At 45.8% G+C, this 21,594-nt stretch overlaps 1 protein-coding gene across 1 annotated transcript in view; it reads right to left on the bottom strand.

Annotated features, from left to right (window-relative positions):
* Positions 1-21,594, bottom strand: part of pcnx1 (pecanex 1) — a 129,260-nt gene that overhangs the window by 57,063 nt on the left and 50,603 nt on the right. The window contains 9 exon segments of the mRNA XM_065004398.1: positions 947-1,124; positions 6,464-6,605; positions 6,889-7,039; positions 7,686-7,778; positions 13,605-13,710; positions 13,899-14,008; positions 14,407-14,498; positions 14,936-15,046; positions 17,479-17,650. Coding sequence (XP_064860470.1) covers positions 947-1,124; positions 6,464-6,605; positions 6,889-7,039; positions 7,686-7,778; positions 13,605-13,710; positions 13,899-14,008; positions 14,407-14,498; positions 14,936-15,046; positions 17,479-17,650 — 1,155 coding nt within the window.

Genomic DNA, 21,594 nt, shown 5'->3' with positions numbered 1-21,594 from the left:
TAGACTAGTGTCCCGACACGGGTAGACTAGTGTCCCGACACGGGTAGACTAGTGTCCCGACACGGGTAGACTAGTGTCCCGACACGGGTAGACTGGGTAGACTAGTGTCCCGACACGGGTAGACTAGTGTCCCGACACGGGTTGACAGGGGCACTCCAAACAAAAAGGCAATGAATAAATGGAATGAAATGAACCGAAACTATTTCCTCACAAGCGTAGCCTAGGTTGTTCGCTGTGTAAACAACGTGTCCACTCCTACAATGACAACGGTAAGACTGGAATAATAATGATATACTGAATGAATTAACAGAAATGAACCGAAACCAAACAAACATTGTAGATTAGAAATGATGGTAACGGTAAATTTACTGCTGGTGATACTGATGTGTCATCCCCGCGTCCTCCACAATGGTTTAGTCCACTGAGACGGGCCTCCACAATGGTTTAGTCCACTGAGACGGGCCTCCATAATGGATTAGTCAACTGAGACAGGCCTCCATAATGGATTAGTCCACTGAGACAGACCTCTATAATGGATTAGTCCACTGAGACAGGCCTCTATAATGGATTAGTCCACTGAGACAGGCCTCTATAATGGATTAGTCCACTGAGACAGACCTCCACAATGGATTAGTCCACTGAGACAGGCCTCTATAATGGATTAGTCCACTGAGACAGACCTCCACAATGGATTAGTCCACTGAGACAGACCTCCACAATGGATTAGTCCACTGAGACGGGCCTCTACAATGGATTAGTCCACTGAGACAGACCTCCACAATGGATTAGTCCACTGAGACAGACCTCCACAATGGATTAGTCCACTGAGACAGACCTCCACAATGGATTAGTCCACTGAGACAGACCTCCACAATGGATTAGTCCACTGAGACAGACCTCTATAATGGACTAGTAATGGACTATCAGCTCCCTTAGTTCCACTCACCTTGCTGAAAACGATGGACATGAGGAAGAGGTCTAGCAGCAGGGTCTCTGATAGGTTGCGGTAGTCGAAGGTGAAGAAGAGGACGGTGAAGAGTACTGTGATGTACTGGTAGGTGGGGCTGCTGTAGGAGGAACGAAGCAGCTTCAGACCTGCCACTGTTATCATCAACGCTCCAACCCTGTAAAGGAGGGAACAGAGAGAGAGAAATGGAGAGAGGGAACAGAGAGAGAGAAATGGAGAGAAGGAACAGAGAGAGAGAAATGGAGAGAGGGAACAGAGAGAGAGAAATGGAGAGAGGGAACAGAGAGAGAGAAATGGAGAGAGGGAACAGAGAGAGGGAACGGAGAGAGAGAAATGGAGAGAGGGAACAGAGAGAGAGAAATGGAGAGAGGGAACAGAGAGAGAGAAATGGAGAGAGGGAACAGAGAGAGAGAAATGGAGAGAGGGAACAGAGAGAGAGAAATGGAGAGAGGGAACAGAGAGAGAGAAATGGAGAGAGGGAACAGAGAGAGAGAAATGGAGAGAGGGAACAGAGAGAGAGAAATGGAGAGAGGGAACAGAGAGAGAGAAATGGAGAGAGGGAACAGAGAGAGAGAAATGGAGAGAGGGAACAGAGAGAGAGAAATGGAGAGAGGGAACAGAGAGAGAGAAATGGAGAGAGGGAACAGAGAGAGAGAAATGGAGAGAGGGAAAAGAGAGAGAAATGGAGAGAGGGAAAAGAGAGAGAAATGGCGAGAGGGAAAAGAGAGAGAAATGGCGAGAGGGAAAAGAGAGAGAGAAATGGAGAGAGGGAAAAGAGAGAGAAATGGAGAGAGGGAAAAGAGAGAGAGAAATGGAGAGAGGGAAAAGAGAGAGAGAAAGAGAGAGAAATGGAGAGAGGGAAAGAGAGAGAAATGGAGAGAGGGAAAGAGAGAGAGAAATGGAGAGAGGGAAAGAGAGAGAGAAATGGAGAGAGGGAAAGAGAGAGAAATGGAGAGAGGGAAAGAGAGAGAAATGGAGAGAGGGAAAAGAGAAATGGAGAGAGGGAAAAGAGAGAAATGGAGAGATGGAACAGAGAGAAATGGAGAGAGGGAAAAGAGAGAAATGGAGAGATGGAACAGAGAGAAATGAAGAGAGGGAACAGAGAGAAATGGAGAGAGGGAAAAGAGGGAAATGGAGAGAGGGAAAAGAGGGAAATGGAGAGAGGGAAAAGAGGGAAATGGAGAGGGGAAGAGAGAGATAAGAAGAGGGGACTTTATGACTGCATGTTTAACGACCCAGCTGGCAAATGACGTCACTAAAACCAGATTACAACCGTAATCACCTGATTCCAGCTACCTGCTGGTAAACACAGAGCATAGAGAATAGAGCTGGTAAACACAGAGAGAATAGAGCTGGTAAACACAGAGAATAGAGCTGGTAAACACAGAGAGAATAGAGCTGGTAAACACAGAGAGAATAGAGCTGGTAAACACAGAGAATAGAGCTGGTAAACACAGAGAGAATAGAGCTGGTAAACACAGAGAGAATAGAGCTGGTAAACACAGAGAGAATAGAGCTGGTAAACACAGAGAGAATAGAGCTGGTAAACACAGAGAGAATAGAGCTGGTAAACACAGAGAGAATAGAGCTGGTAAACACAGAGAATAGAGCTGGTAAACACAGAGAATAGAGCTGGTAAACACAGAGAATAGAGCTGGTAAACACAGAGAATAGAGCTGGTAAACACAGAGAATAGAGCTGGTAAACACAGAGAGATAGAGCTGGTAAACACAGAGAGAATAGAGCTGGTAAACACAGAGAGATAGAGCTGGTAAACACAGAGAGATAGAGCTGGTAAACACAGAGAATAGAGCTGGTAAACACAGAGAATAGAGCTGGTAAACACAGAGAATAGAGAATGGAGCTGGTAAACAGACAATAGAGCTGGTAAACACAGAGAATAGAGCTGGTAAACACAGAGAGATAGAGCTGGTAAACACAGAGAATAGAGCTGGTAAACACAGACAGATAGAGAATAGAGCTGGTAAACACAGAGAATAGAGCTGGTAAACACAGACAGATAGAGAATAGAGCTGGTAAACACAGAGAGATAGAGAATAGAGCTGGTAAACACAGAGAATAGAGCTGGTAAACACAGAGAATAGAGCTGGTAAACATAGAGAATAGAGCTGGTAAACACAGAGAATAGAGCTGGTAAACACAGAGAATAGAGCTGGTAAACACAGAGAATAGAGCTGGTAAACACAGAGAGAATAGAGCTGGTAAACACAGAGAGAATAGAGCTGGTAAACACAGAGAGAATAGAGCTGGTAAACACAGAGAGAATAGAGCTGGTAAACACAGAGAATAGAGCTGGTAAACACAGAGAGAATAGAGCTGGTAAACACAGAGAGAATAGAGCTGGTAAACACAGAGAATAGAGCTGGTAAACACAGAGAGAATAGAGCTGGTAAACACAGAGAATAGAGCTGGTAAACACAGAGAATAGAGCTGGTAAACACAGAGAATAGAGCTGGTAAGAGAATAGAGAATAGAGTTAATAGAGATACAGACAACAAATTCCAATTGGCTATACTAAAACTCTTTAACATCATTCTTAGCTCTGGCATCTTCCCCAATATTTGGAACCAAGGACTGATCACCCCAATCCACAAAAGTGGAGACAAATTTGACCCCAATAACTACCATGGGATATGCGTCAACAGTAACCTTGGGAAAATCCTCTACATCATCATCATTAACAGCAGACTCGTACATTTCCTCAATGAAAACAATGTACTGAGCAAATGTCAAATTGGCTTTTTACCAAATTACCGTACAACAGACCACGTATTCAGCCTGCACACCCTAATTGACAACCAAACAAACCAAGGCAAAGTCTTCTCATGCTTTGTTGATTTCAAAAAAGCCTTCGACTCAATCTGGCATGAGGCTCTGCTGTACAAATTGATGGAAAGTGGTGTTGGGGGTAAAACATACGACATTATAAAATCCATGCGCACAAACAACAAGTGTGCGGTTAAAATTGGCAAAAACACACATATCTTCCCATGGGGCCGTGGGGTGAGTCAGGGATGCAGCTTAAGCCCCACCCTCTTTAACATATATATCAACGAATTGGCGCGGGCACTAGAAAAGTCTGCAGCATCCGGCCTCACCCTACTAGAACCTGAAGTCAAATGTCTGCTGTTCGCTGATGATCTGGTGCTTCTGTCACCAACCAAGGAGGGCCTACAGCAGCACCTAGATCTTCTGCACAGATTCTGTCAGACCTGGGCCCTGACAGTAAATCTCAGTAACACCAAAATAATGGTGTTCCAAAAAAGGTCCAGTCACCAGGACCACAAATACAAATTCCACCTAGACACTGTTGCCCTAGAGCACACAAAAAACTATACATACTTTGGCCTAAACATCAGCGCCACAGGTAACTTCCACAAAGCTGTGAACGATCTGAGAGACAAGGCAAGAAGGGCATTCTATGCCATCAAAAAGAACATCAAATTCAACATACCAATTAGGATCTGGCTAAAAATACTTGAATACGTCATAGAGCCCATTGCCCTTTATGGTTGTGAGGTCTGGGGTCCGCTCACCAACCAAGATTTCACAAAATGGGACAAACACCAAATTGAGACTCTGCATGCAGAATTCTGCAAAAATATCCTCTGTGTACAACTTAAAACACCAGATAATGCACGCAGAGCAGAATTAGGCCGTATCCCACGAATGATCAAAATCCAGAAAATAGATATTAATTTATATAACCACCTAAAAGGAAGCGATTCCCAAACCTTCCATAACAAAGACATCACTTACTAAGAGATGAACCTGGAGAAGAGTCCCCTAAGCAAGCTGGTCCTGGGGCTCTGTTCACAAACACAAACACACCCTACAGAGCCCCAGGACAACAGCACAATTAGACCCAACCAAATCATGAGAAAACAAAAAGATAATTACTTAACACATTGGAAAGAATTAACAAAAAAACAGAGCAAACTAGAATGCTATTTGGCCCTAAACAGAGAGTACACAGCGGCAGAATACCTGACCACTGTGACTGATCCAAAATTAAGGAAAGCTTTGACTATGTACAGACTCAGTGAGCATAGCCTTGCTATTGAGAAAGGCCGCCGTAGGCAGACATGGCTCTCAAGAGAAGACAGGCTATGTGCTCACTGCCCACTAAATGGAGGTGGAAACTGAGCTGCACTTCCTAACCTCCTGCCCAATGTATGACCATAGAGACACATATTTCCCTCATTACACAGACCCACAAAGAATTTGAAAACAAATCCAATTTTGATAAACTCCCGTATCTACTGGGTGAAATTCCACAGTGTGACATCACAGCAGCAAGATTTGTGACCTGTTGCCACAAGAAAAGGGCAACCAGTGAAGAACAAACACCATTGTAAATACAACCCATATTTATGCTTATTTATTTTTCCCTTGTGTCCTTTAACCATTTGTACATTGTTAAAACACTGTATATATACGTAATATGACATTTGTAATGTCTTTATTGTTTTGAAACTTCTGTATGTGTAATGTTAACTGTTAATTTTTATTGTTTATTTCACTTTTGTATATTATCTACCTCACTTGCTTTGGCAATGTTAACACATGTTTCCCATGCCAATAAAGCCCCTTGAATTGAATTGAGAGAGAGAGACGAAGATGGAGGCCTTTTTCCATTGAAGTAAAAGGAAAGTTAGAGAAGAAGCCGACAAGGAGAATATCCTCGGAGACAAGTTTTAATATTGTAGTAAGATGAGACGCTGGTACGGCCAAACGGACTGTGTGCATTTCAAGTTTCTAGCTATTCAGGTTTCCTAACTTTCATTTACTTTATTGTTTGTTATATCATTATTATTGTACACTGAGTGGTTATGGTCGTTGTCCTGTTGGAAGGTGAACCTTCACCCCAGTCTTCAGGTTCTGTGCGCTCTGTTCATCTTTCCCTCGATCCTGACTAGTCTCCCAGTCCCTGCAGCTGAAAAACAACCCCCCACAGCATGATGCTGCCACCACCATGCTTCCTCGTTGGGATGGTGCAAGGTTTCCTCCAGACGTGACGCTTAGCATTCAGGCCAAAGAGTTCAATCTTGGTTTCATCAGACCAGAGAATATTGTTTCTCATGGTCTGAGAGTCTTTAGGTGCCTTTTGGTAAATTCCAAGCGGGAATGAGCCTTTTACTGAGAAGTGGCTTCCGTTCGGCCACTCTACCATAAAGGCCTGATTGGTGGAGAGCTGCAGAGATGGTTGTGGTAGATGTCAGAGTGACCATCAGATTCTTGGTCACCCCCTCCGGCCATTTTCCTCCAATTGCTCCGTCCTCGGGTCCATTCGGAAACGGGTCTTTTGTAAATGAGTTATTTCTCCATAATCTATTTCGTAACGGTTCCAACTCCTTAGACCCTTGAAGACCTCTACCCCATCCCCCCTTATATAGGAGTCCTAGGAGCCCAGGTCACAACGAGTGCACTAGAGGACAGGGTGGCATTAGAGATAAAGCCGAGTAGAGAACTCACCCCGTGTCCAGTTTCCTGGGACTGGCCAGATCCCTGGCGCTGCCACTCAGCACGTTGAGGATGACCAGGGGATACAGAATATTCTTCTCTAAGAACAGCAGCCACACATGGAGCTTCTCGAACCACATCACATGGGCCGCGCCTACAAAACAAACAAACAAAGGGTTCGGTCAGTCAGTTAGCAACGTGGCTACGTTGTGAATACAACCTAGTACACATCGGACCAGTTTCCCGGAGACGGAGACTCATCCTACTCCTGGAAGAAAAAGCAGTAACATAGTTCTGGATAAGGTTAATATGCAGGTCTGTTAAAATGGCCCCTAAAAGGTTAACTGACAGCAGGAAAGACAGTCGGATATTGGGGGGGCGTGGGGTATTCAGGGTGGTGGGGTATTCAGGGTGGTGGGGTATTCAGGGTGTCTTACCTCTGACCTCAAACTGGTAATACTCCCTGGTCTTGAGCAGTGGGTGTGAGAAGCAGTACCAGGGTAGCTGCTTGCGGACCTGAGGCAGCAGGTAATGTGTCAGCAGGCCCACCGCTCCCAGTAGAGAATACAGCACGTAGCTCAGGAACGGCTGTGGTGGTCAACAGGGAGGAGAGAGAGGGAGGGAGAAGAGGAGAGAGAGAGAAAGAGGGGGAGAGAGAGAGAGAGGGGAGAGCGAGAGAGAGAGAGAGAGAGAGAGAGAGAGAGAGAGAGAGAGAGAGAGAGAGAGAGACAGGGAGGAGAGAGAGGGGGAGAAGAGGAGAGAGAGAGAGAGAGGGAGAGAGAGAGAGAGGAGAGAGAGAGAGAGAGAGAGAGGAGAGAGAGAGAGAGAGAGAGAGAGAGAGAGAGAGAGAGAGAGAGAGAGACAGGGAGGAGAGAGAGGGGGAGAAGAGGAGAGAGAGAGGGGAGAGAGAGAGAGGAGAGAGAGAGAGAGAGAGAGAGAGAGAGAGAGAGAGAGAGAGAGAGAGAGACAGAGAGAGAGAGAGAGAGAGAGAGAGAGAGGAGAGACAGATGGTGGGACAGGGAGGGAGAGATGAGTTATATGTTATACATGGCGATAGAACAAAAATTCTACTTTGTCAAATTTTCTTATCAGGCATTTATCTTCCAACTCAACTGCCTGACACACACACCCAAAGAGGTTGGAAACCAGGTACATCACAACGTCACCAAAGCAGTTTAGTGCCCTGCTCAAGGGCACAACGGCAAGAGATTAACGATGCAGAGCTCTACTGTACCTGCAGAACGATGAACATGGTGCTGACGTGGATGGCAAAGTAGAGGACGGCGATGACAACGCAGACGATCAGGTCGGAATGGAGACGCTCACTCTGGGGGACAGACAGGAGGACAGACGGGTTAGGAGGAAAGGACAGACGGGTTAGGAGGAGAGGACAGACAGGAGGACAGACTGGTTAGGAGGAGAGGACAGACAGGAGGACAGACTGGTTAGGAGGAGAGGACAGACAGGTTAGGAGGAAAGGACAGACAGGTTAGGAGGAAAGGACAGACAGGTTAGGAGGAAAGGACAGACAGGTTAGGAGGAAAGGACAGACAGGTTAGGAGGAAAGGACAGACAGGACGACAGTTGGGTTAGGAAGAGTGGACAGACAGGAGGACAGACTGGTTAGGAGGAGAGGACAGACAGGAGGACAGACTGGTTAGGAGGAGAGGACAGACAGGAGGACAGTTGGGTTAGGAGGAGAGGACAGACAGGTTAGGAGGAAAGGACAGACAGGTTAGGAGGAAAGGACAGACAGGTTAGGAGGAAAGGACAGACAGGTTAGGAGGAAAGGACAGACAGGTTAGGAGGAAAGGACAGACAGGACGACAGTTGGGTTAGGAAGAGTGGACAGACAGGAGGACAGACTGGACAGTTAGGTTAGGAGGAGAGGACAGACAGGACGACAGTTGGGTTAGGAAGAGTGGACAGACAGGAGGACAGTTGGGTTAGGAAGAGTGGACAGACAGGAGGACAGACTGGACAGTTAGGTTAGGAGGAGAGGACAGACAGGACGACAGTTGGGTTAGGAAGAGTGGACAGACAGGAGGACAGACTGGTTAGGAGGAGAGGACAGACTGGTTAGGAGGAGAGGACAGACAGGAGGACAGACTGGTTAGGAAGAGTGGACAGACAGGAGGACAGACTGGTTAGGAGGAGAGGACAGACAGGAGGACAGACTGGTTAGGAGGAGAGGACAGACAGGAGGACAGACTGGTTAGGAGGAGAGGACAGACAGGAGGACAGACTGGTTAGGAGGAGAGGACAGACAGGAGGACAGACTGGTTAGGAGGAGTGGACAGACAGGAGGACAGTTGGGTTAGGAGGAGAGGACAGACAGGAGGACAGTTGGGTTAGGAGGAGAGGACAGACAGGTTAGGAGGAGAGGACAGACAGGTTAGGAGGAAAGGACAGACAGGAGGACAGTTGGGTTAGGAAGAGTGGACAGAGACAGGACAGTTAGGTTCGGAGGAGAGGACAGACAGGACAGTTAGGTTAGGAGGAGATGACAGACAGACAACCATGGGCTGTGAGCCAACACTAACAGATCTGAGACCAGGCGAGAACCAGAGGTGGTTGATATTGATGCCTGACGTCAGAACAGTAAGGTTTGGAATTACACATCCTTGGTCAACGGCCTAGAGACATTACAGGAGGGTTACGAGACAGAGTGGAGGGCCTACGGCCTAGAGACATTACAGGAGGGTTAGGAGACAGAGAGGAGGGCCTACGGCCTAGAGACATTACAGGAGGGTTAGGAGACAGAGAGGAGGGCCTACGGCCTAGAGACATTACAGGAGGGTTAGGAGACAGAGAGGAGGGCCTACGGCCTAGAGACATTACAGGAGGGTTAGGAGACAGAGAGGAGGGCCTACGGCCTAGAGACATTACAGGAGGGTTAGGAGACAGAGAGGAGGGCCTACGGCCTAGAGACATTACAGGAGGGTTAGGAGACAGAGAGGAGGGCCTACGGCCTGAGACATTACAGGAGGGTTAGGAGACAGAGAGGAGGGCCTACGGCCTAGAGACATTACAGGAGGGTTAGGAGACAGAGAGGAGGGCCTCGGCCCAGAGACATTACAGGAGGGTTAGGAGACAGAGAGGAGGGCCTACGGCCTAGAGACATTACAGGAGGGTTAGGAGACAGAGAGGAGGGCCTACGGCCTAGAGACATTACAGGAGGGTTAGGAGACAGAGAGGAGGGCCTACGGCCTAGAGACATTACAGGAGGGTTAGGAGACAGAGAGGAGGGCCTACAGCCTAGAGACATTACAGGAGGGTTAGGAGACAGAGAGGAGGGCCTACGGCCTAGAGACATTACAGGAGGGTTAGGAGACAGAGAGGAGGGTCAACGGCCTAGAGACATTACAGGAGGGTTAGGAGACAGAGAGGAGGGCCTACGGCCTAGAGACATTACAGGAGGGTTAGGAGACAGAGAGGATGGCCTACGGCCTAGAGACATTACAGGAGGGTTAGGAGACAGAGAGGATGGCCTACGGCCTAGAGACATTACAGGAGGGTTAGGAGACAGAGAGGAGGGCCTACGGCCTAGAGACATTACAGGATGGTTAGGAGACAGAGAGGAGGGTCAACGGCCTAGAGACATTACAGGAGGGTTAGGAGACAGAGAGGAGGGCCTACGGCCTAGAGACATTACAGGAGGGTTAGGAGACAGAGAGGATGGCCTACGGCCTAGAGACAGAGAGGGAGAGGGTAGGAGGGTTAGGAGACAGAGAGGGAGGGTTAGGGGACAGAGGGGGGGTGGATTTACAAAGACTCGATAATGAGGCCTGATTAGAACCAGTCAATATTACGACAACCACTTACTACAGAACACTAGCTTTTCAGGATGAGGACTCTGCACCTCAGACAACTAACTAACTCACCACAGAACCCCTGAGTTTCTCAGGATGAGGACTCTGCACCTCATCAGACAACTAACTACCTGCCTTCAGAGAGTATTCATACCCCTTAATTTAATCCACATTTTGTTGTTTTTCAACCCGAATTCAAAATGTATTCAATTACTTTTTTTTCCTGGCCCATCTACACACAATACTCCATAATGACAAAGTCAAAACATATTCATAGACATTTTTACAAATGTATTTAAAAACAAATACACAAATATCTAATCTACATAATTATTCACCCCTGAGTCAATTGTTTGTAGAAGCGCCTTTGACAGTGATTACAGCCGTGAGTCTTTCTGGGTGAGTCTCTAAGAGTGATTACAGCTGTGAGTCTTTCTGGGTGAGTCTCTAAGAGTGATTACAGCTGTGAGTCTTTCTGGGTGAGTCTCTAAGAGTGATTACAGCTGTGAGTCTTTCTGGGTGAGTCTCTAAGAGTGATTACAGCCGTGAGTCTTCCTGGGTAAGTCTCTAAGAGTGATTACAGCTGTGAGTCTTTCTGGGTGAGTCTCTAAGAGCTGTGAGTCTTTCTGGGTGAGTCTCTAAGAGCTGTGAGTCTTTCTGGGTGAGTCTAAGAGCTGTGAGTCTTTCTGGGTGAGTCTCTAAGAGCTGTGAGTCTTTCTGGGTGAGTCTCTAAGAGCTGTGAGTCTTTCTGGGTGAGTCTCTAAGAGCTGTGAGTCTTTCTGGGTGAGTCTCTAAGAGCTGTGTCTTTCTGGGTGAGTCTCTAAGAGCTGTGAGTCTTTCTGGGTGAGTCTCTAAGAGCACCAGGATTTTACAACACTTGCACATTATTTGTTTTTAAATTCTTCAAGCTCGGTCAAATTGATTGTTGATAATTGCTAGACAAACATTTTCCTGCAGTCGCCTCTTCACTGTTGACGTTGAGACTGGTGTTTTGCAGGGTTCTATTTAATGAAGCTGCCAGTTGAGCACTTGTGAGGTGACTGTTTCTCAAACTAGACACTCTAATGTACTTGTCCTCTTGCTCAGTTGTGCACCGGGGCCTCCCACTCCTCTTTCTATTCTGGTTAGAGACCGTTTGAGCTGTTCTGTGAAGGGAGTAGTACACAGCGCTGTTCTGTGAAGGGAGTAGTACACAGCGCTGTTCGAGATCTTCAGTTTCTTGGCAATTTCTCGCATTAAATAGTCTTCATTTCTCAGAACAAGAATAGACTGACGAGTTTCATTAGAAAGTTATTTGTTTCTGGCCATTTTGAGCCTGTAATCAAACCCACAAATGCTGATGCTCCGGATACTCAACTAGTCTAAAAAGAGGCCAGTTTTATTGCTTGGACCTCGTTTTGTAAACTTTACAGTTGGCACTATGCATTCAGGCAGGTAGCGTTCTCCTGGCATCCGCCAAACCCAGATTTGTCCGTCTGACTGCCAGATGGTGAAGTGTGATTCATCACTCCAGAGAACACGATTCCACTGCTCCAGAGTCCAATGGCGGTGAGCTTTACACCACTCCAGCTGACGCTTGGTATTGCGCGTGGTGATCTGAGGCTTGTGTGAGGCTGCTCAGCCATGGAAACCCATTTGATGAAGCTCCCGACTAACAGTTCTTGTGCTGACGTTGCTTCCAGAAGCAGTTTGGACCTCAGTAGTGAGTGTTGCAACTGAGGACATACAATTTTTACACGCTTCAGCAGTCGGCGGCCCCGTTCTGAGGACTTGTGTGGCCTACCACTTTGTGGCTGAGCCGTTGTTGCTCCTAGACATTTCAACTTCACAATAACAGCACTTACAGTTAACCGGGGTTCAGCTCTAGCAGGGCAGAAACATGACGAACTGACTTGTTGGTAAGGTGGCATGACTGTGCCACGTTGAAAGTCACTGAGCTCTTCACTAAGGCCATTCTGCTGCCAATGTTTGTCTATGGAGATTGCATGGCGGTGGGCTAGATTTTATACACCTTTCAGGAACGGGTGTGACTGAAATAGCTGAATCCACTCATTTGAAGGGACACACACACACACACAGTGTATAGGGGCGGCAGGAAGCCTAGTGGTTAGAGCATTGGACTAGTAACCGAAAGGTTGCTAGATCGAATCCCTGAGTTGACAAGGTAAAAATCTGTCGTTCTGCCCCTGAACAGGCAGTTAACTCACTGGTTCCTAGGCCGTCATTGAAAATAAGAATTTGTTCTTAACTGACTTGCCTAGTTAAATAAAAATAAAACATTGAAATATTCAATGTCTGCTTATTTGTTGTTGTTGTTGTTGCCATCTACCAATCGGTGCCCTTCTTTGACAGGATCTGAATCTCTGTTTGAAATTCACACTGCTCGACTGAGGGACCTTACAGATAATTGTATGTGTGGGGTACAGAGATGAGGTAGTCACTCATAAGTCATGTTAAACACTATTATTGCACACAGAGTGAGTCCATGTAAATAATTATGTGACTTGATAAGCATATTTTTATGGCCTGCCATAACAAAATGGTCTGAATACTTATTGACAAGACATTTCAGCTTTTCATTAAAAATAAAAAAAATCATTATGTCGTGGGTAGGCCAGTGACAAAATCTCTATTTAATCCATTTTAAATTCAGGCTGGAACACAACATGTCAAGGGGTGTGAATATTTTCTGAAGGCACTGTAACTAGTTAACTAACTAACTAACTAACTACAGAAACCCCTGAGTTTCTCAGGTAAAGGATCCTGGACCTCAGACAACTAACTAACTAACTCACCACAGAACCCCTGAGTTTCTCAGGTAAAGGATCCTGGACCTCAGACAACTAACTAACTAACTAACAAACTACTCACCACAGAACCCCTGAGTTTCACTGGTAAAGGATCCTGGACCTCAGACAACTAACTAACTAACTAACTAACAAACTACTCACCACAGAACCCCTGAGTTACTCTGGTAAAGGATCCTGCACCTCAGACTAACTAACTAACTAACTACTTACCACAGAACCCCCGAGTTTCTCAGGTAAAGGATCCTGGACCTCAGACAACTAACTAACTAACAAACTACTCACCACAGAACCCCTGAGTTACTCTGGTAAAGGATCCTGCACCTCAGACTAACTAACTAACTAACTACTTACCACAGAACCCCTGAGTTTCTCAGGTAAAGGATCCTGCACCTCAGACAACTAACTAAGTAAATACCTAACTAACTAACTACTCACCACAGAACCCCTGAGTTTCTCTGGTAAAGGATCCTGCACCTCAGACAACTAACTAAGTAAATACCTAACTAACTAACTAACTAACTAACTACTCACCACAGAACCCCTGAGTTTCTCTGGTAAAGGATCCTGGACCTCAGACAGGGGGTCTTCTGAGTTCTTTTCTTTCATGTTGGGCAGAAGCTTGGAATGCACCAAGGATCTATGGAAAAGGGGGCAAGGCAACGAGGTCAGTGGAAACACAGTCCAAACCACTGGTTAAAACTAATATAGTCCAGGGAGTAGTATGTCAAAGGTGAAATGTCATCAAGTCCCAGAGAATAGTGGAGTTGTTGCATGTAGAAATATGTGTTGTCAGATAGAAGGGGAGGTCCCGGAGGATAGACTCACATCAGGACAGAGGGGTCACTGCTCTGCCGGCTCAGATGGTAGGAGACAGCCACCAGGAGACCGCAGAACAACGAGAACAACACAGGGATGTGCTGAGGTTCCCAGGTCTCCTGTTAGATAGAGGAACATAGAGGGGTTAGAACCGCAGAACAACGAGAACAACACTGGGATGAAAGGATGGTTCCCAGGTCTCCTGTTAGATAGAGGAACATAGAGGGGTTAGAACCGCAGAACAACGAGAACAACACTGGGATGTGCTGAGGTTCCCAGGTCTCCTGTTAGATAGAGGACCATAGAGGGGTTAGAACCGCAGAACAACGAGAACAACACAGGGATGTGCTGAGGTTCCCAGGTCTCCTGTTAGATAGAGGAACATAGAGGGGTTAGAACCGCAGAACAACGAGAACAACACTGGGATGTGCTGAGGTTCCCAGGTCTCCTGTTAGATAGAGGGACATAGAGGGGTTAGAACCGCAGAACAACACAGGGATGAGAGGATGGTTCTGACCTTTAGGGCCCCGTAGCAGAGGCCGTAGAGCAGGGCCACGGTGACCGCGCTTCGCAGGACACTGTAGAGCGATGACAGAAGGCTGGTGGAGGCTGTGTGGGGGAAGCAGGCGGAGAAGAGGTCAGCAACACATTTGGTGCAACAAAAAAACTCTCTCTCTCTCTCTCTCTCTCTCTCTCTCTCTCTCCTCTCTCCTCTCCCTCCCTCCCTCCCTCCTCTCTCTCCCTCCCTCTCTCTCTCCCTCCCTCCCTCTCCTCCCTCTCTCTCTCTCTCCCTCTCCATCTCCCCCCATCTCCCTCTCTCCCCATCTCCCTCTCTCCCCATCTCCCTCTCTCCCCATCTCCCTCTCTCCCCATCTCCCTCTGTGTGTGTGTATCACGTCAGAATGTTTAAAAACGACGTGTGTAAGTTCCCCACAACTTACAGAAAGGTCAAAAGAAACCTTAGCAGTGAGACAGCAGCGAGCATTTAGAGATTGTAATGTGTAGCTGTCTACATGTATTGAATTTAGATGAATGAATTCACTGACCGTTCCCCCCGAACACGTGGATATCCAACTGCTCAAAGAGATACATGACGAAGGTGTTGACCTGGGGGAGGAGCCCCACGAAGAACACGACAGGAAAGCACAGAGTGAACACTACAGAGGAACGAACGGGGGAAAAACAGGAACAGAATTGACTAAAAACCTCCCTTATGTCAAAGTAGCCAAAACATTCAGCAACAACAACATTCAGCAACAACCAACAACATTCAGCAACAACCAACAACATTCAGCAACAACATTCAACAACAACAACAACAACATTCAGCAACAACAACAACATTCAGCAACAACAACAACATTCAGCAACAACATTCAGCAACAACAACATTCAGCAACAACAACAACAACATTCAACAACAACAACAACAACATTCAGCAACAACAACAACATTCAGCAACAACAACAACATTCAGCAACAACAACATTCAGCAGCAACAACAACAACATTCAGCAACAACAACAACAACATTCAGCAACAACAACAACAACATTCAGCAACAACAACAACATTCAGCAGCAACAACATTCAGCAACAACAACAACATTCAGCAGCAACAACATTCAGCAGCAACAACATTCAGCAACAACAACAACAACATTCAGCAACAACAACAACAACATTCAGCAACAACAACAACAACATTCAGCAACAACAACAACATTCAGCAGCAACAACATTCAGCAGCAACAACATTCAACAACAACAACATTCAGCAGCAACAACATTCAGCAGCAACAACAACAACATTCAGCAGCAACAACAACAACATTCAGCAGCAACAACATTCAGCAGCAACAACATTCAACAACAACAACATTCAGCAGCAACAACATTCAGCAGCAACAACAACAACATTCAGCAGCAACAACAACAACATTCAGCAGCAACAACATTCAACAACAACAACATTCAACAACAACAACATTCAGCAGCAACAACATTCAGCAGCAACAACAACAACATTCAGCAGCAACAACAACAACATTCAGCAACAACAACAACATTCAGCAACAACAACAACATTCAGCAACAACAACAACATTCAGCAACAACAACAACATTCAGCAACAACAACAACAACATTCAACAACAACAACAACAACATTCAGCAACAACAACATTCAGCAACAACAACATTCAGCAACAACAACATTCAGCAACAACAACATTCAGCAACAACAACAACATTCAGCAACAACAACAACAACAGCAACAACAACATTCAGCAACAACAACAACATTCAGCAACAACAACAACATTCAGCAGCAACAACAACATTCAGCAGCAACAACAACAACATTCAGCAGCAACAACAACAACATTCAGCAACAACAACAACATTCAGCAACAACAACATTCAGCAACAACAACAACAACATTCAACAACAACAACAACAACATTCAGCAACAACAACAACATTCAGCAACAACAACATTCAGCAACAACAACATTCAGCAACAACAACAACAACATTCAACAACAACAACAACAACATTCAGCAACAACAACATTCAGCAACAACAACATTCAGCAACAACAACATTCAGCAACAACAACAACATTCAGCAACAACAACAACAACAGCAACAACAACATTCAGCAACAACAACAACATTCAGCAACAACAACAACATTCAGCAGCAACAACAACAACATTCAGCAGCAACAACAACATTCAGCAACAACAACAACAACATTCAGCAACAACAACAACATTCAGCAACAACAACATTCAGCAACAACAACATTCAGCAACAACAACAACAACATTCAACAACAACAACAACAACATTCAGCAACAACAACAACATTCAGCAACAACAACAACATTCAGCAACAACATTCAGCAACAACAACATTCAGCAGCAACAACAACAACATTCAGCAGCAACAACAACAACATTCAGCAACAACAACAACATTCAGCAACAACAACAACATTCAGCAACAACAACAATCAGCAACAACAACAACATTCAGCAACAACAACAACAACATTCAGCAACAACAACAACAACATTCAGCAACAACAACATTCAGCAACAACAACATTCAGCAACAACAACATTCAGCAACAACAACAACAACAACAACAACAACAGCAACAACAACATTCAGCAACAACAACAACATTCAGCAACAACAACAACATTCAGCAACAACAACAACATTCAGCAACAACAACAACATTCAGCAACAACAACAACATTCAGCAACAACAACAACATTCAGCAACAACAACAACATTCAGCAACAACAACAACAACATTCAGCAACAACAACAACATTCAGCAACAACAACAACATTCAGCAACAACAACAACAACATTCAGCAACAACAACAACATTCAGCAGCAACAACAACAACATTCAGCAACAACAACAACATTCAGCAACAACAACATTCAGCAACAACAACAACAACAACGAAAATATCTATAAATGTGTCATACAGGTGGTTGGTGATTGTGGAAAGATCAGATTGGCCCCTTTAAACATGTTTAATGTACTGTAGTCTCACCGATGACGAGGTCCCTGGCAGAGGACAGAACCAGGGAGCTAGTGACGGCGACACCGTACAGGGTGAACCGGGCTGAACCGGTTCTGTCACTGACGTAGTCCAACATCCAGATCAACACGCAGCACAGACAGAAGTAGATGGGTCGGCTGTAGGCGATGATACGATTATGGCCCTGAGACACAGACACAGAGGCAGTAGTAGAGTCGGGTCCACCACAAGACTGCCTTTTGATATTTCAAGTAGAGATTGTGCACGAACATGGAATTTGAAAAGCCTGTTATATTAAATTTAAAAAAAGTTCCTTTTTAATATAGACCACAATGTAGAATTCCATAAATCAGATTTTTTTTAATATGAAAAGAACTACTTGCGAAAGTGTCAAAACGGAGCATTTTGACAAGTTTCACCGTCATAGTAAAGCCCTAGTTATCGTGTTGCTTTGACACAGTCATTTCGGGATTCATTTCAGGTGATGAATGACTCATCAACCCTGAAGGAGGGTGAAGTTAAATTGGAGTTTAGAAACAAAGTCTTTCATCAGCCAGTCGGCTGTATGTCCTTTATGGACCTGGAGACAAAGAGGTTCGGGTTAAGTTCAGGTTCAGCTTAGGGTAAGATCAGCTGAGGTTCGGGCTAAGTTCAGGTTCAGCTTAGGGTAAGATCAGCTTAAGTTCGGGTTAAGTTCAGGTTCAGCTTAGGGTAAGATCAGCTGAGGTTCGGGCTAAGTTCAGGTTCAGCTTAGGGTAAGATCAGCTGAGGTTCGGGTTAAGTTCAGGTTCAGCTTAGGGTAAGATCAGCTTAAATTCGGGTTAAGTTCAGGTTCAGCTTAGGGTAAGATCAGCTGAGGTTCGGGCTAAGTTCAGGTTCAGCTTAGGGTAAGATCAGCTTAAGTTCGGGTTAAGTTCAGGTTCAGCTTAGGGTAAGATCAGCTGAGGTTCGGGCTTAAGTTCAGGTTCAGCTTAGGGTAAGATCAGCTGAGTTCGGGTTAAGTTCAGGTTCAGCTTAGGGTAAGATCAGCTGAGGTTCAGGCTAAGTTCAGGTTCAGCTTAGGGTAAGATCAGCTGAGGTTCGGTTAAGTTCAGGTTCAGCTTAGGGTAAGATCAGCTTAAGTTCAGGTTAAGTTCAGGTTCAGGTTCAGCTTAAGTTCGGTTAAGTTCAGGTTCAGCTGAGGTTCGGGCTAAGTTCAGGTTCAGCTTAGGTAAGATCAGCTTAAGTTCGGGTTAAGTTCAGGTTCAGCTTAGGGTAAGATCAGCTGAGGTTCGGGCTAAGTTCAGGTTCAGCTTAGGGTAAGATCAGCTGAGGTTCGGGCTAAGTTCAGGTTCAGCTTAGGGTAAGATCAGCTTAAGTTCGGGTTAAGTTCAGGTTCAGCTTAGGGTAAGATCAGCTGAGGTTCGGGCTAAGTTCAGGTTCAGCTTAGGGTAAGATCAGCTTAAGTTCGGGTTAAGTTCAGGTTCAGTTTAGGGTAAGATCAGCTTAAGTTCAGGTTCAGTTTAGGGTAAGATCAGCTTAAGTTCAGGTTCAGCTTAGGGTAAGATCAGCTTAAGTTCGGGCTAAGTTGAGGTTCGGGGTAAGTTGAGGTTCGGGGTAAGTTGAGGTTCGGGGTAAGTTGAGGTTCGGGGTAAGTTGAGGTTCGGGGTAAGTTGAGGTTCGGGGTAAGTTGAGGTTCGGGTTACTCGGCAGAGTGAGTGTGTACCTGCCCTGTGTGTAGGGGTAAGTTGAGGTTCGGGTTAACTTGAGGTTCGGGTTAACTTGAGGTTCGGGGTAAATTGAGGTTCGGGGTAAATTGAGGTTCGGGGTAAGTTGAGGTTCGGGGTAAGTTGAGGTTGGGGTAAGTTGAGGTTCGGGTTACTCGGCAGAGTGAGTGTGTACCTGCCCTGTGTGTAGGGGTAAGTTGAGGTTGTGTGTAGGTTTCTACTGACATTGGATGTGTGCTGCAACGTTCACCATTGATGTGATAAACGGTCAGTTTCCAAGACATACAGTACCAGTCAGTTACCAAGACATACAGTACCAGTCAGTTTCCAAGACCAGTCCGTTTCCAAGACAATACAGCACCAGTCCGTTTCCAAGACATACAGCACCAGTCCGTTTCCAAGACATACAGCACCAGTCCGTTTCCAAGACATACAGCACCAGTCCGTTTCCAAGACATACAGCACCAGTCCGTTTCCAAGACCAGTCCGTTTCCAAGACAATACAGCACCAGTCCGTTTCCAAGACATACATCACCAGTCCGTTTCCAAGACATACAGCACCAGTCCGTTTCCAAGACATACAGCACCAGTCCGTTTCCAAGACATACAGCACCAGTCCGTTTCCAAGACATACAGCACCAGTCCGTTTCCAAGACATACAGCACCAGTCCGTTTCCAAGACATACAGCACCAGTCCGTTTCCAAGACATACAGCACCAGTCCGTTTCCAAGACATACAGCACCAGTCCGTTTCCAAGACATACAGCACCAGTCCGTTTCCAAGACATACAGCACCAGTCCGTTTCCAAGACATACAGCACCAGTCCGTTTCCAAGACATACAGCACCAGTCCGTTTCCAAGACAATACAGCACCAGTCAGTTTCCAAGACATACAGTACCAGTCAGTTTCCAAGACATACAGTACCAGTCCGTTTCCAAGACATACAGCACCAGTCCGTTTCCAAGACATACAGCACCAGTCCGTTTCCAAGACATACAGCACCAGTCCGTTTCCAAGACAATACAGCACCAGTCAGTTTCCAAGACATACAGTACCAGTCAGTTTCCAAGACATACAGTACCAGTCAGTTTCCAAGACATACAGTACCAGTCCGTTTCCAAGACATACAGTACCAGTCCGTTTCCAAGACATACAGTACCAGTCAGTTTCCAAGACATACAGCACCAGTCCGTTTCCAAGACATACAGTACCAGTCCGTTTCCAAGACATACAGCACCAGTCCGTTTCCAAGACATACAGTACCAGTCCGTTTCCAAGACATACAGTACCAGTCCGTTTCCAAGACATACAGTACCAGTCCGTTTCCAAGACATACAGCACCAGTCCGTTTCCAAGACATACAGCACCAGTCCGTTTCCAAGACATACAGCACCAGTCCGTTTCCAAGACATACAGCACCAGTCCGTTTCCAAGACATACAGCACCAGTCCGTTTCCAAGACAATACAGCACCAGTCAGTTTCCAAGACATACAGTACCAGTCAGTTTCCAAGACATACAGTACCAGTCCGTTTCCAAGACATACAGCACCAGTCCGTTTCCAAGACATACAGCACCAGTCCGTTTCCAAGACATACAGCACCAGTCCGTTTCCAAGACAATACAGCACCAGTCAGTTTCCAAGACATACAGTACCAGTCAGTTTCCAAGACATACAGTACCAGTCAGTTTCCAAGACATACAGTACCAGTCCGTTTCCAAGACATACAGTACCAGTCCGTTTCCAAGACATACAGTACCAGTCCGTTTCCAAGACATACAGTACCAGTCCGTTTCCAAGACATACAGTACCAGTCCGTTTCCAAGACCAGTCCGTTTCCAAGACATACAGTACCAGTCAGTTTCCAAGACATACAGTCCGTTTCCAAGACATACAGCACCAGTCCGTTTCCAAGACATACAGCACCAGTCCGTTTCCAAGACATACAGCACCAGTCCTATTTTTCCAAGACATACAGCACCAGTCAGTTTCCAAGACATACAGTACCAGTCAGTTTCCAAGACATACAGCACCAGCTACTTTCCAAGACATACAGTACCAGTCAGTTTCCAAGACATACAGCACCAGTCCGTTTCAAGACATACAGCACCAGTCCGTTTCCAAGACATACAGCACCAGTCCGTTTTTTGGACATACAGTACCAGTCCGTTTCCAAGACATACAGTACCAGTCCGTTTCCAAGACATACAGTACCAGTCCGTTTCCAAGACATACAGTACCAGTCAGTTTCCAAGACATACAGCACCAGTCCGTTTCCAAGACATACAGCACCAGTCAGTTTCCAAGACAACCAGTCCGTTTCAAGACATACAGCACCAGTCCGTTTCCAAGACATACAGACCAGTCCGTTTCAGTACCAGTCAGTTTCCAAGACATACAGCACCAGTCCGTTTCCAAGA

The sequence above is a fragment of the Oncorhynchus nerka genome, linkage group LG18, assembly GCF_034236695.1.
Source record: "Oncorhynchus nerka isolate Pitt River linkage group LG18, Oner_Uvic_2.0, whole genome shotgun sequence".
Lineage (NCBI taxonomy): Eukaryota > Metazoa > Chordata > Actinopteri > Salmoniformes > Salmonidae > Oncorhynchus > Oncorhynchus nerka.
This window is presented reverse-complemented; position numbering and strand designations above follow the sequence as displayed.